Source organism: Trichosurus vulpecula, chromosome 4 (genome assembly GCF_011100635.1).
Source record: "Trichosurus vulpecula isolate mTriVul1 chromosome 4, mTriVul1.pri, whole genome shotgun sequence".
In the NCBI taxonomy this organism is placed as follows: domain Eukaryota; kingdom Metazoa; phylum Chordata; class Mammalia; order Diprotodontia; family Phalangeridae; genus Trichosurus; species Trichosurus vulpecula.
In genome coordinates, this window is record NC_050576.1 from 230,102,058 (window position 1) to 230,119,138 (window position 17,081).

The 17,081-nt window shown below is 40.4% G+C and overlaps 1 protein-coding gene across 1 annotated transcript in view; it reads right to left on the minus strand.

The window, feature by feature from the left end:
- VEPH1 (ventricular zone expressed PH domain containing 1) overlaps positions 1-17,081 on the minus strand; it is a 221,833-nt gene that overhangs the window by 15,420 nt on the left and 189,332 nt on the right. The window contains exon 12 of the mRNA XM_036756099.1: positions 11,323-11,440. Within this exon, the coding sequence (XP_036611994.1) occupies positions 11,323-11,440 (118 nt within the window). The remainder of the gene's footprint in view (positions 1-11,322; positions 11,441-17,081) is intronic.

A 17,081-nucleotide genomic window follows, 5' to 3' on the forward strand; every position in this document is an offset into this window, starting at 1 on the left:
GTCATTTTAAAGAACAATATACAGGGTTGTGCTGTGCCTCCATTATTTAATTTCTGCAGTGAGGTCACCACTTTACATTTTGTAGATCTGACCTCTCGTCTGCAAATTCTGTGCATATATCTAAAACACACCTGATTACTAAGCATAGACTAACTTGTCAACTGATTGACCAGTTCTCTCAAAATACCCCAATTTCTCTAACTCCTTTCTGCCCAATCTGGAATAAAAAATCCTGTCTTTAAAACATTAGTCATTACCTTACATATGTAAGTACTCCAAAGTACCAAGCAGTCTTTAAAACATTAGTACATATCTAAATTCTCCAAAGTACCAAGCAGAAAACATAGTGATTAAGTTGGAACTCAATGCAACGAGCATTTATTAAGTGCCTGCTGTGTGTAAGATGCTATGATAGATCCTAGAGATGCAAAGATTTCATGGAGTCATCATCACATCGAGCTTTCAGTACCTTAAAAACTTCAGATCTTTTAAAACAGACTAGAGTCTAGCCATACTTCTGCCATCTTGTATTTGTGAAATTGATTAGGAAAACCCAAAGGTAAGACACGCTACACAGTTATCCCTACAAAATCCGATCTTTAGATCTGGCACAATTCTCTAGTGCATTGGGATCTTTTTGGATCCTGGTCCTTGTATTCCTTTTAACTTTGTGTCACCTGAACATGTGATAAACACGCCATCCATGCCTTTATCCAAGTCACTGATGAAAATATTTAAAGGCATGGGGCAAAGCAGAGATTTCCAAGGCACTACAATATAGATCTTTCAGGTTGCGATTGGACCATTAATGGCTTGTCTATGGGTCTGGCCATTTAACAAGTTCTGATCCCACTTAGCTAAATTATTATTGACTTTAACACTTCTCCATCTTGTTCCCAAGAATAACAAGAATAATATTTGTCAAATGCTTTCCTTAGAAAATATTTGACTACCTAAATTATATCTATCACATTCCCCTAATCTACTGATTTTGGCCTGCTTTGAATGGGAATTTGAATTTTCTAACTCCTGGGTCATAAAGTGAGAGTCAGTGGGGAGTGGGTGGATAGAGGACTGTCTTCAGAGCCACAAAGACTCAAGCCATGTGACTGTGGGCAAGTCACTCAACCTCTTAGTTCTCTAAGCAGCTCTCTAAGACTGACCTGGAGAGAAAGTGCCACCCTACACTGGGAAAGGGGCTTTCCTCACTGGGAGTTTCCTATGTGTGATATCACATATCTAGTCACTACCTGGTATCTTGAGTCATAAAAGTAGGCTCAACATTTTCTAAGCGATTTCACCTTTCAATTCTTACACCTGTGTAAGGGTAATTGGATATTGATTTATTCACTTTGGCTCAATATTGCAAAGACAAATGCTGCTTCCCTCAAATATGCTGATGTATGATTTAGTGTATTCTTCATACAGAATATGTTCAATATTTCAAACACATTTTTATGAGTTCCTTTGTGGATAACCTCAGAATTGCTGTGCTGCAAGTCACAGGCATGTCAAGTATGTTTTTTTTACCTTAAACCATGTGGTCCAATACAGAAATATGCTAGGATTGGAAATTGATCCCTAAAGGAAAATGAAAGTTAACCACAGAGAGCTTTGGGGCACTGATCTTAGCTTGATTTTCACTAAAGCTCATAAATTATTGGATCCCAAGTTCATGATGCTTGAGCTTTTTTCGTATGTACAGTGAAATATTAATATGATTTTCACAAATCTTGTTTCTTTTCACAAAGTGCTGAAGCTACCCAGCTTATAATGAATGTGGCCATAAAACAAAGCTTTCCCCCGTGAAAACTCAGTCCCTGAAAAAGTCAAATCATGCTTTCGTTAATGTTTGACTTCACATTATAAAATGAATTCTGTTTCTTCCCCCTCCCCCCAGAACTGTTCCTGATTATCCTTTAATTACAAGCCTGTGGATTCTGAGATCAGAGTCTGGGAAACCATCATCCATGTTGTTCATTTGTTGCATTTCACCACAATGAGTGTTCCAAGTATCTCAGTGTAGTTTTACACCATTAAAGCCCTCTTACTTTTGAATAGTTATTGCTCAACTTTCAGTCAAAGGAAAATGGAATAATAAATACTTAAATCCTAGGAGCAGACTAAAAATCTATAGCCCAGTGAATGGAGGTATTGCTCCTTGATCTAATTACTTCTGTATAATCAGTGATGGTAGCTAGGTGGCATAGTAGATAGAGTACTGGGCTTGGGAATCAGAAAGACTTCTCTTCACGAGTTCAAGTCTGGCCTCAAATACTAGCTGTGTCACCCTTAACCCTGATTGCCTCAGTTTCCTCATTTGTAAAATAAGCTGGAGAAGCAAATAGCAAACCACTCCAGTATCCTTGCAAAGAAAACCCCAATGGATTCATGAAGAGTCAGACATGACTCAACAACAACAACAAATGATCGGTGACACACTGATACATGCTGTCATTTTACAGACTTTTATTAAAAGAGGGCCAGACACCGTAGGGGTATGTGGAAGAAGGACAGTTTAAACTACTGCACATTGCAAATAAGACTCTTTTGGCCAAGTTATTCCTAGATATTCATACAGTATATCCTTTTTTTGGAGGCTTTGGTGGATCTATGCCCTTACCAATGTGGGGACTCTCTCCAATAAAGCACATGGCAACCCACCCAAACCTGCCCATCCTTTATGAATGCTGCCCATGTCCTGTCACCATAAAGAGGCCAACCATTGTGCTGGGGAACGCATCCTCTAGATGTTTTGCATGCACAACAATGGAGCACATGGGCTAGCCATTGATTTTCTCTTCTCTCCTTTAACTATTTAAAAAAATTTTTTTTTTTGCAGTGGGGAAGGCAGGGCAATTGGGGTTAAGTGACTTGCCCAAGATCACACAGTGTGTCAAGTGTCTGAGGCTGGATTTGAACTGAGGTCCTCCTGACTCCAGGGCCGGTGCTCTACTCGCTACACCACCTGGCTGCCCCTTCTTTACCTATTTTTTAAAAATTAAGCTAATTATTGGTATACACAGGCAAAGGCAACACTTAAACTTTTATGAAATTGCAGAACTAGGAAAGTTTGTCAGAACCAATCAGTCAGGAAACATTTATTAAGTACCTACTTTGTACGAGCTATTGGGCTAAGCATTGAGGAAACAGAAAAAAGCAAATAACAGTCTATGCCTCCAGTACATTTTCATATGCATCCAGGTAAAGCCTTATCTTTCCTATTCTTAATAATGCACAGAAATGGAGAGTGTGCAACCTTCCATTTGAATCCCTTACAGAGTCTAACTGCCTCTTTAGAAAAATGAGAATTGTCTTGTTGTGATATCATTATGGTAGGTGGTGCTTGGAGGTAGGAAGATCTGAATTCAAATCCCACCTCAGACACTCACTAGATAGGCAAGTCACTCCAACCTTTCTCAGCTTTGGTTTCCTCATGTATAAAATGGGGATGACAGCACCGACCTCCCAGGGTTGTTATGAAGATCAAATGAGATAGCCTATGTACAGTGCTTTGCAAACCTAATGCTAGATATTATGTGTGTTCTGATAATCATAAGCCTTTGAAACTAGAGAGACAATTTTCAGCTCTAAAGAGAAAGAAAGACATGAAGTTATCTAAAAATGTTTCTCCAACTTGACTAAACAACAAGCATTTAAATGTTTACTAGGTGTCAGGTATTATGCCCCCCAAAGGGCAACCAGGAGTAATGGGTATAAGATGCAAAGAGGCCATTTTAGGTTTGACATCCAGAAAAGCGAAAACAAAAACTTCTTAACAATGAGCCAAAAGTGGAATGAACTGTTCTAGGAGATAGTTGACTCCCCTTCCCTGGAGGTCTCCAAGCAAACACTGTCTTACTTCCTGTTTGGTGTTTTGTCCTGGGCATTCGTTATTAGTCATGGGCATGACGAGGCAGTCAGAGGTCTTGTACAACTCTGAAATGGGGCCTGCAAAAACAGTCCCTTCCCCAAAGGAGCTTATATTCTACTAGGGGAGCCATATGTACACAGATTATAAATATAAAATAAATGCCACATTAATACCAAATGGATTTGCAGTATGATCGTGAAGGCACTAACTGGGGGAGAAAAGCAGGGAAGGCTTCATATAGGAGGTGCTTCACAAACTAAAGCTTGCAGGGAGGTTGGGACTCTACTTTAGAAATCAGAATCCTAAAAGCCCCTTCCCAAAATCTTTTACATCATGATTCCTAAGGACCAAGAGAATAAATCCCACCCTTGTGAATCTCTCATATGATGATGAAGGCAATGGAAGCCCAACCTTTTGCCTTCCAGATGCCTTAGGGATGCGTAAAAGCACAGGTAACTTTAGGTAAAAAGAGTGAAAGCCCCTGACTCCACAATTTTTTGAAAGTGACTAACTGGAAAGCCAGACACATTCCAAAATGATTCAGCTGACTAACCCTTCAGGCTTGGTTCATTGTAGGAGCATTCGAGAGCCGTGAATAGAAGAAATTGGCCTTGTTCTTCAGAAAGAATCTCAGTTGTGCTGAGTCCAATTCTCAATGTCCTCATTCTTGTGGGCTAACAGTGTCAGTAATAAACACTCCCAGCCCAGCCTATTCTCAGAGGGGTCTTTGCTTATTTTACAGCTATTCCAATCACCCACATTGTATCTTAAAATGTGATTAAAGGAAAAGGAATCAGCATTTGGAAGCATTGAAAATAACTTCTACCATAATCATTTCCCACATGTTAAATGAGAGAAGAATCTACTGTTATCTGGGCAGCACAAATCACTGGGGAGAGGGAGTACATTTTGAGAAATTTCAACTTGCTTCTTTGTGACTCTCCAATATATTTTGGCTGGAGAGAGTAATTTTCTTTGGAATTTCCAATGTTATCTCTTAAGGTAAGGTTCCAACGCACTCAGTATCTTCCATTTCAGTTTCCTCATCTATTTATCATGGTGGAGTCCTAACCTACTCTTCCTACTGTTGCATTTCCTCTGTCTTTATCTCAGTCCAATTGGGCAAGAATGAAAAGTGGCAGAAGCCTAGAGAAATCCATATGTTGAAGCCTTGGGGTACTTCACTTGGTGGGGAAGATGCGAATGAGACCCGGAGTTCAAAGAGTCATATAAGCCTAATGCTTACAGGGACTTCAAGAGGTTGGTTGGCTCAGTCCCCTGCCTCCACAAAATGGGGACCATGTAAGGAGATGCCACCATGCAAGGAGATGATCATTTTCTTATGCACCCCAGTTTAAATATACTCACTGTAGTAGCATAATAACATAGATCAAGAAAGGGGCCTAAGAGACCACTAGCCCAGCCCCTTCATATCACAGAGGAGGAGGCCCAGGAAGGTGAAGTGATCCAAGTGTCCAAGATCACATGTATAGGAAGTGGCAGTGGTAGGATTTGAACTTGAGTTTTCTGACTTTTCTAGACAGCATGCTATCATCAAAAAAGGAAACATTCTCTATTAGTTCACAGATACTGTCACTTGTGACTCTCTAGTTTCTTTAGACTACTCCATTGCTCCATAATGACCACAGCCCCCTTCCACCAAGAAGGGATGTATTTCTAGTGATCTTCCCTGCATTCTCCAAGGCTACAGCAGCAGAGGACAAGGTCTCACCCACCCCATAGGCAGTCCTTCGTTCCTCTTTGGTCTGCTCCTGGTTCTCTGCACTTCTTTCTCCACCATGTTCTCACCCTGGAAGACCACTACCCTTCAGTTCCTTCCTCTGATTGTTCAGCTCTTTCTAGGACCTTTATTTTAAGGGAAGGGACCAGAGCAGTCATGCTCAGTCTTTCATTTCTCAGGCTCCTGGCTTTCTGGACTTCTTTCTCCACTATGACCATAGGTAGGCTAACCCTTCTCCCCAATTCATGGCCCCAGTGGATGCTCTCAGTTTTTTTTAGTAAAGTATGAGACAAATTTGTCTGTTGAAAGGGGCAGGAAAAGGGAGTTTAGTCCCTTGGTTTGAAGAGAGAAGAGGTTTAGAGATGATATTGTTGACAGGGTGATATGGAGTCGATCAGGGAGGAATGAAAAGATTGCTGTGCAGTGGGGAGGACCCAGCTGAGATTCAGTAACAGATTATGGTGGACAGCCAGCAATATTTTGGGTCTTATTCCAGTGACATTCAGCAGCAAATGCACAGCATTGGAGAAGGTAGATGATGGAGGTCATCGAGGGTTTAGAAAAAGGACAAATGGCAGCAACAGGGCAAGGGACAAGGGATTCATTGTCATTGGCAATGAATTCATCACCAAGTGGCTGGACTACTGGTTATAAGCCTCTCCAAACTTAGATTGGTCTACAGAAAGTAGTGGTGTACTTTCTGCTGGGAGCATACCTAATAATCATAATAGCTAGCACATACAGTGGCTTCAGATTTGCAAGGTACTTTCAAAATATTGCCTTATTTGATTCTCACAACCACCTTACCCCCATTTGTAAAATTGAGAAACTGAGACTGAGAGTGATGAAGCCATTTGCCCAGGGACGTAAAGCTAGTGAATATCTGAAGACAGATTTGAACTAAGATATTCCTGACTCCATGTCCAGAGATCTATTTCCTATTAAGACACAAAATCAGAGGATATTTGAAACCTTGAAGACTTTACAACATGTAATGTTGCTCAGCCTAGAACCCTGTTAGAACTTGTGCCCACCTGGCATAACCTGTGAGAATGTAAGTGCCCCTAGATACAACAATAAGACATCTGAGTAGGACTCCTTGGACATTGGCATCTTCCTGACAGCACAAAGCCCTGGGACATTGCAGAGTTTCCTAAATGAGACCCATAATCCCTGAAAAGAATTCATCTGTGTTATGGGCCAGGCTAGGGAAAGTTTGAGTTAATGTCCCACATTCCCATAACACCATGTGGGGCCCTTGTGATCAAAGCTTTGGTATAGCTTTGGGGCACTTCGAATAAACTTTGCCTGCTGGTGGATTGATTAGGGACCCAGCTGTGAACCTTTTGGGCAAGGAGGATAGAAAGTCAGCTCTAGGATTCTGGTCAGGGGCTCCTGAGACCCTAGGGATCTTCTTTGTCTATGGCTCTTAACTTTCTTGTTGGAAGCTTGCCCTTGCTTTTACTCTGCCATGAACTGGTTTTTTTTTAACCACTTTGGGGCATGACTGATTTTTACCTGGGAAATATTTGAATATATATGTATATGTATGTGCATATATTCGTATGTATACGTGTATATATGCATACATATTTATTAAAGCAATTGTTTGTCTGAATCCTCAGGCTTAGATTGATTTGTTACACTAGATATGCAACCACAACTGGAACCATCTGTAACATGAGGATAGTAATACAACCCCATGGGGGCAGCTAGGTGGCATTGCAGTGGATGGAGCACTGCACCTAAAGTCAGGAGAACCTTGAGTTCAAATTTGACCTCAGATACTTCCTAGCTGTATGACCCTAGGCAAGTCACTTCACCCTGTTTGCCTTGGTTTTCTCATCTGTAACATGAACTAGAGAAGGAAATGGCAAACTATTCCAGTATCTCTGCCAAGAAAACCTCCAGTGGGGTTATGGAGAGTCAGACACAACTGAAAATGAATGAGCAACAGAAGCAGGAGCAACAGCAACAACGTTTAGCACAGTGCCTGATGCCTAGTAAAGGAATGGGAATGACTCGCTGACCAACTGATGGTGCTATCTAAAGGAAACAAAACTATATGTAACATGGCTTGTATTTTTCATTTTTATTTCTTGCTGAGATCATACAAGTCACAAAGCACATATGAACCATCCCTGACTAATGCTAGATAGTTCCCCATGTTCCTCCATTGGATTTTAAATTTGGAGCTTAAAATGGAATGTGCATTAAGGCAATATGTCTACTGAGTGTCACAGTAGTGGGCCCATTGTCAACGAATGTTGATATAATTTATACAATTGTGTAAAGTACCAAATAATTAATGCAAACTTTTTGGAAAGTTGAGGGTTAATGGCTGGAAACATCAGTTAAAACAGGGATTCTCCCCATTGTCCAAACAGATTACTCACACGGGAGCAGGAAATGAGTAGAGAAATTCAAACTCAGCGATACTTTGGGTGCCAAACATTTGTTTCACTATGTTCTCTTTCCAGGTCCCTGGCCTCCACTGGCACTTTTAACCTATGTATGTTCCCAGGCTATATTTAGCTCAAAGGGAGGGAATGCAAATAGGAAAGCCTGGGCACATTAAATGGGGTCTGGAAGTGCTGGGTAACACATTCAGAAAGAACAGCTATAATAGGAAATCTTTGTGGGCTTAGCTGGCTCTCCGGGGCCTGTTCCAAGGGCATCCTCAGACAGCTACAGTTGAATATTCATGACCCAAAGGCTCCACGTACTGTACTGGGTAGTCTCACTCTTGAGGGCCTCTCTGAGCTCCCAATGATAAGCACCCCACTTCCCTTCCGCTCTCCAATCAAGTTCCTTTTATGCCTTTTTCTTTTTTGATTGGGAAAATAATGACTAATTAAAAAGTTTTGTAATGCAGGCAAACTCCCTTCTTCAACTTCTTGGTTTTTTTGAATTACTTTTAAAATATTCTTCTTTCTCTTCCTCCCCTCCCCTCTACTTAATCTTGGGTCAATTTGGATTTCTTAATCAGCCAGCAATCTGTGCTCCACTAAAAGGGCTTGGGTCCTTAATTGCTCCTTCATACAGGCAGCTCCTTTCTCTATAGGGTAATGCATTTTAATGGGCGCCTTTCCTTTACCCACTCACCCTGGCTCCATCTGGTGAAATAAACAAACTTTTCCAACTCAGCCTTAACATCTTGGCAAGGAACAATAGGACTTACTGTCATAATGGATGATCTCGAAGATGCAAAAAAAATGTTCAATTGAATGAAGTGAATGCAGGTGGTACCATCAATGGTATACCTGAAGGTGGCATGTGGACAAAACACCTCTGTACTCTGCTGTTTCTGTGGGTCTATGATCACTTTGCATCACCTACTTTACCCATAGTCACTATAAAGAAACAATGTTTGGTACCAACAAGCTCGAAGATTCAGAGATCTCTAAGAAGCCCAAGTGAGGAGTTCTTCTGTTTTCAAGATCAATGAAACTTTAGAGGCATAGAGTTATTGTTGGAGGATCTTGGGCAAAATAAAATATCATAGACTCCCCCTGATGCCAGGGACAGGGGGTGCATATGGTGAGGGGTGGAAGAGGGAAAAGAGTTTTGGGGATGGGGTGGGTCAGTGAGGCATAACAGTGAGGGGTGAGAGGAAGAGTGAGGGGTGGGAGGCAAGGCTTTTTGGATGGGGATGGACCATCATCAGCACAGGGATTCTGATTGAATCCATGGGAGCTGATGAGACCACCAAGGTAATACACACACACACACACACACACACACACACACAGTCACCCATAGTTGGTGAGCATGAATGACCTGGCTGAAGACTTGGCAAAGGAGACTGGGGAGGGGTCAGACAGGTGGGAGGAGAACCAGGAAGGAGCAGGTTCATGAAAACCTACAGAGAAGAGAATATCAGGGAGAAAAGGAATGATGGACAATGGCAAAGACTGCTGAGAGATCAAGAAGGATGAAGCTTGGGAAAAGGCTTTCTGATCTGGCCAGTAAGAGATCAGTAGTAACTTTGTGGATAGCAGTTTGGATTGAATGCTGAGGTTGGGAGGGTGACTTTAGAAAGTTCAGAAGAAAGTGGGAAGAAAGGGAATGGAGGTAGTTGATAGTGCCTAGAGCAATTCTTTAACACTAAAAAGGGCAGCTAGGTGACTTAGTGCACAGAGCCCTGGGCTTGGAGTCAGGAAAGACTCATCTTCATGAGTTCAAATCTGGCCTCAGATTTTTACTAATTGTGTGACCCTAGGCAAGTCATTCCACCCTGTTTACCTCAGTTTCCTCAAGTGTAAAATGAGCTAGAGAAGGGAATGACAAACCACTCTAGTATCTATGCCTAAGAAAATCACAAATGGAGTCATGAAGAGTCAAATATGACTGAAAAAAGGCAACAGAAGAATGGGACATCAATTGATACTTTTTTTTAGACACTTGAAACTCAATAGGTCTTACCTATCTCTGTTTCATACTTTACGATTTTTCTATAGTTGTCAACCATTCCTTAACATTCTAAATGATACTGTTCTACATATAAGGGCCAGATGTTAAATTATTTGGCTTGGTCCTCGGAGAATTCCTTAAATTCTGGTCCTTCTTAAGAATTTATGTTTCAGGCCAGGTGTTGCAGAGATCTACATGGGTGGAAAGGGCTTGTTCACCAGGAGTTCCCTGTGTGTGTGAGATCACAGGTCTGCTAAACAAAAAAATGAACTCAACCTAATTAGGATAATTTGCAATGAAACAAGTAATACCTTATTAAAAATGATCAGTATTATCTTATTGTTGGGAATTGGCAGACACTTTATTCAACAAATATTCTCCAAGGGCTTCTATGTATCCAAACATTATTATTCACCTTTTACACAGGAAGAAACTGAGGCAGATAGAGGTTAAGTGACCTGTTACATAACTAGTAAGCCTCTGAAGCTGGATTTAAACTCAGATCTTCCTGACTCCAGGTCCTACACATAATCCGTGGTACCTCCTGACTGCCTCTGTGTTAAACAGGGGCTTGGTAAAAAAATGCAAAGGAAGCAGTCCTTATTCTTGTGGGGCTTAAATACAATTGTAAGGAAAGAACTTGGTAATAGATAAGTAAATATGCACACACATACATATATACACAAATGGATACATTTGTAAATGTGCACATATACAATGTGTACGATGTAATGTGTGTGTATAATATGCATACATTGCTACATATACATAGATACTTTATAGCTTTCTCTATATAAAGTAAGTCTATATCTATATAATATGTATTTATAGTGAATAAAAAGGAATTTTAAGGGAGGCTTATAAGAGAGGGGCCTTTTTCCCTTGACTGATCATCCTTCTCCTTTCATTATTTTGTACAGATTTCCCTCTGTTCCCTGCTCCCTCCCGCCCTGCCCATCCTCCTGGTTATCATTGCTCTCACTTAGGAGGAAGAGCTTCATTAATTATAATAATATCTAGTATTTCCATAGTGCCTTAAGGTTTGTGAAGAGCTGACATCTCATTTGATTCTCATGACAACTCTGGAAGGTAGGCGCCATTACTGTCTTCATTTTATAGAATGTAAGATCATTCATGTAAAACCTAGGTGAGTCAAGAGTTGGCCATGTTTTCACCTTTGCAACTCAGAATTACTCACGGAACCTGCACAATGTCAGACAATGGAGACTATGTGCAGATTCCTTTCAAAACTGAGCCCACCACAAACTGGTTTCAAGAGCCACAGGACCCTTACCTGTTGCCTTTTCCGGATTATTGCACATGAAGCACTGCCATGCGCCCGCTTCTTCACTAAAGCCAAACAAATCAAAGAATCTCACTTCCTCCAGATGTTGCTGTACCTGGTCCAGGTCCTAGTTCAGTAATGAGAAACACAAACAATAAAAATTACTTTGGTTTTTCCCTGCCATGGGATGACTTGGAAACTGGAAAATGAATTCATTCATCCACATAGCCACTCGGTAAATAGTTGCTGAGTAGGGCCGACTATATCAAAGACTCTGATTGACACTCTGTGGTCAATTCCAAATCATACAAATAAAAACCAGGAGTCTGCCCTGATGTCTGACTCTGATACTGCATCCTGTGCTCTCAGAATTCTCAGAGGCCGTGCCAATGGAACATGACCCTTGTGAAGTCTGCAGTCAGATTTCTCAGCATTTCCAAATGCTTTATAAGCCACACCTGCCGTAGGTAGGGAGGCACTGTTTCCTCATTCTATGATGGAAGGAATACAAAGGATTGGAGTGCTAATCTTAGTGTTTTTGCTCAAAGCTGGGGCACAGCCAGGATCAGAATTCTGGAATATTAATTTCCTAGTTTTCCTTCCTTCTGCAGGTGTGTAAACTTAGTGTCTTTCTCTACATAGACCAAAGTTCTCCAGTGATTTTAGAATTGTACATGTAGAGCTTTGGGGGAATCAGAGAGGGCAGTGTTAAACAAATAGCAATGGATCCCTGGGGTCACATATTAACTTAGAAAACCACAAATTATCATTATCTATGTTGTATTCTATTTTTATTAGTTTTGTTAAACTTTTCCCAATTTCATTCTAATCTGGCCAGAGCAACCCTGTAGGGATTTACAGCGAGGAGGCCATGAGTTTGACTCCTCTGAGTTCAATTTCAATGTTTTTATAAATGAGGGAACTGAAATTCAGGGAAGATTAAGCATATTGCCCAAGGTTACTCAGGTGGTAAGCAGTCCAGCAGGGATTTGAACCTAGATTTTCTGACTTCCAATCTAACCCACCTTCCACTGCATCTCTTTGCCTCTTTGAATTAGTCAAGAGTAATTTTGATAATGGCACCAGAATTTGAAAGGAATTTCTTTCTAGAGATTTCTAAATGTTGTAAACTTGCCGGATCTGGAATTAGGAAGACTCATTTTCCTGAGTTCAAGTCCTGGCCTCAGACACTAGCTGTGTGACTCTGGCCAAGTCACTTACTCTCTCTGCCTCAGTTTCCTCATCTGTAAAATGAGTTAGAGAAGGAAATGGAAAATTACTCTAGTATTTTTGTCAAGAAAACCCCAAAAAGGTCATGAATATTTGGACATGACTGAAAGGACTGAACAACAACCACCACAATGCCAACTTGCTTCCAGAAAATGAAATTTCTGGGGCTCAGTAAACATGGTTGAACTTTAAGGTTCAAGATTTGAGGACCAAGCCCATGTAAGAATACAATAATGTCTGGGAGGGCATATCAGGGAAGCTGCTAAGATGCCTGCTGAATATCTAAATCCATGATCTCAGTAATTTAGAATTATATCTAAAAATAAACATTACTTTTTTTTTAATAATCTTCCCTCAGATAGCAACTGAAGTGTACCTGGAGGTTTTGTGGGTTTCAAAGAATGAAATTCACATGAACATTACAGTGGCAAAAGTAGATGTTCATCAATATCTCTTCTAAGGCTACTAAATCTCTGAAACCCCTATCTGACCATTTTCATAAATAGTACGTTTCTACTTCCCCATGTGATTAAACACCAATCTTTCTTCAGTCATGTTACAGAAATTGCAGACTCCTGGAAAAACAAAATACTATTAAAAATCACATCCTGGGCTTCCTTTTTCTTTGCTGATCTCAGACCAGAGGCTTCTAAGGTTATTGCTTTTGTCTATTATTCACTTTCTCAGTTGAAGAAGCTACTTCGAAGTCATATCACCTTATTGGAATCCTAAAGCTGGCCTGATACCAAGGAGCATTGAGACCAGTGTATCAGAAAGGGGAGAAGAGCTAAGGTTTTCAAAGTTGGTAATCACAGGTTTTAAGGATGGAATCTCCCTATTCATCACCAACAATTCAGGACAGGAGTGGCATGAAAGGGGTCCTCATACAAGCTTTTTAAGGCAAATTCAGTCAGGGTGGGGAAACATGTTTCTATGGAAGAGAGACTTGAAGACACTGGCCCTTGTGAGTATAAAGTCTGGGCATTCTGGGATTTGGCCAGGGTGGAGCTCACTGCTTGTGAGAAGCCTCTCAGGACCCTCCTAATTTCCTTACTTTTCTGGCTAATAAGGTGTTAAGATTAAGTCATTTCCATCTGTGGAAGACAAGTGCTGCCACTGCCCTCTATATCTAGGCTCCATAGGGCAAAGCTTTAGTTCCCATTAGACTGCAGTTATCTTTCAATTCGTATGTTGGTCTTTGATTAGAGCATTGTGAATTAAGTGATTTACTCAAGGTCTCATGGCTAGTGTGTGGCAGAGGCAGGCCTTGAGCCCAGAACTTCTTGGCTTTAAGGCTGGCTCGCTACCTTGGATGCCATTATGACCCTCTTATTTGTTTGATGCCGTTTCATTTTTTCTCTGTAGTCCTGCCCGCGTCCCTCTCTGCACACTGGCCAGTTCTAACAAGTTCTCTTCCCCCTCCAACACGTTACCATGTCACTTCTTAAACATTAATGAGAATGAACATTAATTTAGTTTTGAATGTTATCTCAGAGTGCCCTTTGAGATCACTGAAGACATCCCAGGTGTCACAAACTCAACAATCTTCGAACTCCAGGTGGGAGCCCCTAAATAGAAATCACTTTCAGGTATTTTAGCCGAAATGTGTATCATATAATAAGCAGGAGATTGAAATGGTGTCTTGGCAGGCAATCCTCAGAGGAAAGATAGCTATCCTTTGACAGTTACATTCACCTGATTTCCCTCCAAACCAGGTTTCAAAACATTTTAGTCCCCTAAAGCGGAAGCATGGTGTAGTCCAGAGAGAGGAATGCTCTCAGAATTAAGTGTTACTGGGTTCACTCTGAGACAACAAGTAATACTGAGGATAGAAAGAAAGGCAAAAACATGCTCTGTCCTCAGAATGCTCACATTCTAATGGAGAGAACATATAAACAGCTGTGCACATATTAAATGTATATGGCCAGTGGGAGATAATATGAGAAGGAAGACACTAGCAGCTGGGGTATGGTAGGAAAGACCTTCTGCCTAACATGGGATTTGAGCTGAATTTTGAAGGTATGACCCTGGAGAAGTATCCCTAGGTTACTCTCTAAAGGTACATTCTTCACAACAGGTGCTGATCCTCCCTGACTGTGAGTTCCTTATACCAATGAAATAACGTTTTTCTTGTTGTTGAGTCATTTCAGTTGTAATCCAATCCAAAAAAAACAGTTCAATTTTCCCTGTTCCCACTGGAAGAAAGAAGCCACCTCACATGCAAAAAGAATTGCTTTATTTGAGGACAAGGATTAAAGCAAAAAAGGAGAATAATGTCCTGGGCAAAGAAAACAAAAAGTTCTTTTCTGAACATTTGATTAAATGAGCATTTTTTTCTCCTTTCACAAAAGCATATTAATGGGGAAAGGAATTGGGAAACATAGAATAATCCTCTTGCTATTCCTTTTAAAAAAACAATCCGGGCAGCCTAGAAAGGGGAGAAGATATTTACAAGCATTATTTGGCTGACAAATGACAGCATGAGTCAACACAGTGGAGCCTGAAAAGGGGAGAGAAAGTCTCTGGTTCTTATAACATCATCAATGTCTGCTGAAAGAGAATTGTGAAGCAATTTTCCAGAAATCAGTGAGAGTGACTAACATCTGGAAGGACTTTACAGTTCTGGCAAATTTAAGTTCTGTTCCAAAGTGATTTGTGAGTGGAGGTATGCTATAGGATCGGCTAATGTGCCGTGTGTGCCTGCACTGAGCACAACTGATACAGGCACATATTTCCAGGCCAGATTGGGTAACACAAACAAGAGAGGGTTTTTCCTTTGTTTATTTAATCCCCAATTTATTCACATAGGAGTAAGAACTTAATGTTTCCATAGACATTAACATGTGACTGCATTCCTCTTCTATGGGATATGAAGGCAAAATACTATGGATGGATGCAAAGGAAAAGTACATTTCAAAACTGTGCATAGCTTGGTTTCCAAAACGTTTTTCGTCTTCAAACTTCTGAAACACGTTACCATGGAAATGAAAGAAAAGCAAAACAATGGAGAAGGTAACTCATTGGGTTCTCAGAGTTCCTCACAAAGAATAATAATAGTAACACCAGTGGTAATAATTCATTTTTATAGCACTTTGAGGTTATCAAAGTGATTTAGGTACGTTATCTCCTTGGGTCAATGGCAACACACTTGCACGACCACCATTTATCAGTTTCATCATTTTCATGTAATTGTCATTCAAATTGAGAATGCTTTGCTCCTCCAATTTACTGTAGCTTCTTCATGGCAGGAAGTCTTTTCGACTCTCCCTGCAGTGCCTTGTAGGGTGTTTTGAACACAATGGGTGCTTAATTAATTCTTGCTGTCAAAGGTACATATGTACACAGTACATACAAAGGTACTTTGAGATCGCATTTGTGGATGTTGATCATAGGAATATAATCTAAATGTGATCCCTTACAGGGGTCACAGAGGCCATGAGGTCCAACTCTCTCATTTTATAAAGGAGGAAACAGGCCCAGCAGGTGAAGGGACATGACCAAAGTCATCCAGAGAGTGTCAGAGGTAGGATTTGAACCCAAGTCCTTTGCCTCCAGAGTCAATACTCTTTCTATTGTAATTCTATGTTCATAATAGCTCTCCTAGTTCCCATTTTATGTTCTATACAATTAAAGACCATGAAGTCTTTCTAAAAATTCCTTTTATGTTTATTCTTTTCCTATCTGTTGTACTTTAATCTTTTAAAAAAGTAAATCATTTTAAATAAAAGCTTAATAAATCATGTTTTTCTGAATCCATATGAATAAATTCTCAAGAACTATTACTACAGAGCTTGTAGCTACTGAGAGGCAGTGTGGTCCCGTGGTTGGGTAGCTGGACTAGCAATCAGGAGAGACCTGAGTTTGAATTCTGCCACAGGCACAAACTATTCAAGCCTTTTAACTTCCATGAATATTGGTTTCCTCATTGGTAAAATGAGATAATAATAGCATCTACCTACCTATGTAAGGATCAAAAGAGGTAATGTACTTGAAGCAATTTGCAAACCTTAAAGTACTATTGCTGTTGAGTCTTTTTCAGTCAAGTCTGGCTCTCCATGACCCCATTGGGGGTTTTCTCGGCAAAGATACTGGAGTGGGTGGCCATTTCCTCAAACAGTTTATTTAACAGATGAGGAAACTGAAACAAACAAGGTGGAGTCACGCAGCTAGTAAACGACCGAGGCCAGATTTGAATTTAGATCTCCCCATCTCTAGGCCTGATGCTTTATTCGCTGTACCACTTAGCTGCACTATATACGTATTATTATCATCATTATTTATAATTTGTGAGTGTGTGCGTGTAAAATGTCTCTTATCTTTCTAAGAAAAGAAGCTTCTCTGAACTTATATATGTTATATACATATATATATATACATACACACATATGTCTCTCTCTCTCTCTCTCTCTCTCTCTCTCTCTATATATATATATATATATATATACATATATACACATATATCCTATTAGAAGACAGGCCAGAGCTCAATTGCCTTCAGGGAAAGCATCTCACATTTTTAAGTGGCCAAAGTTCTGAGC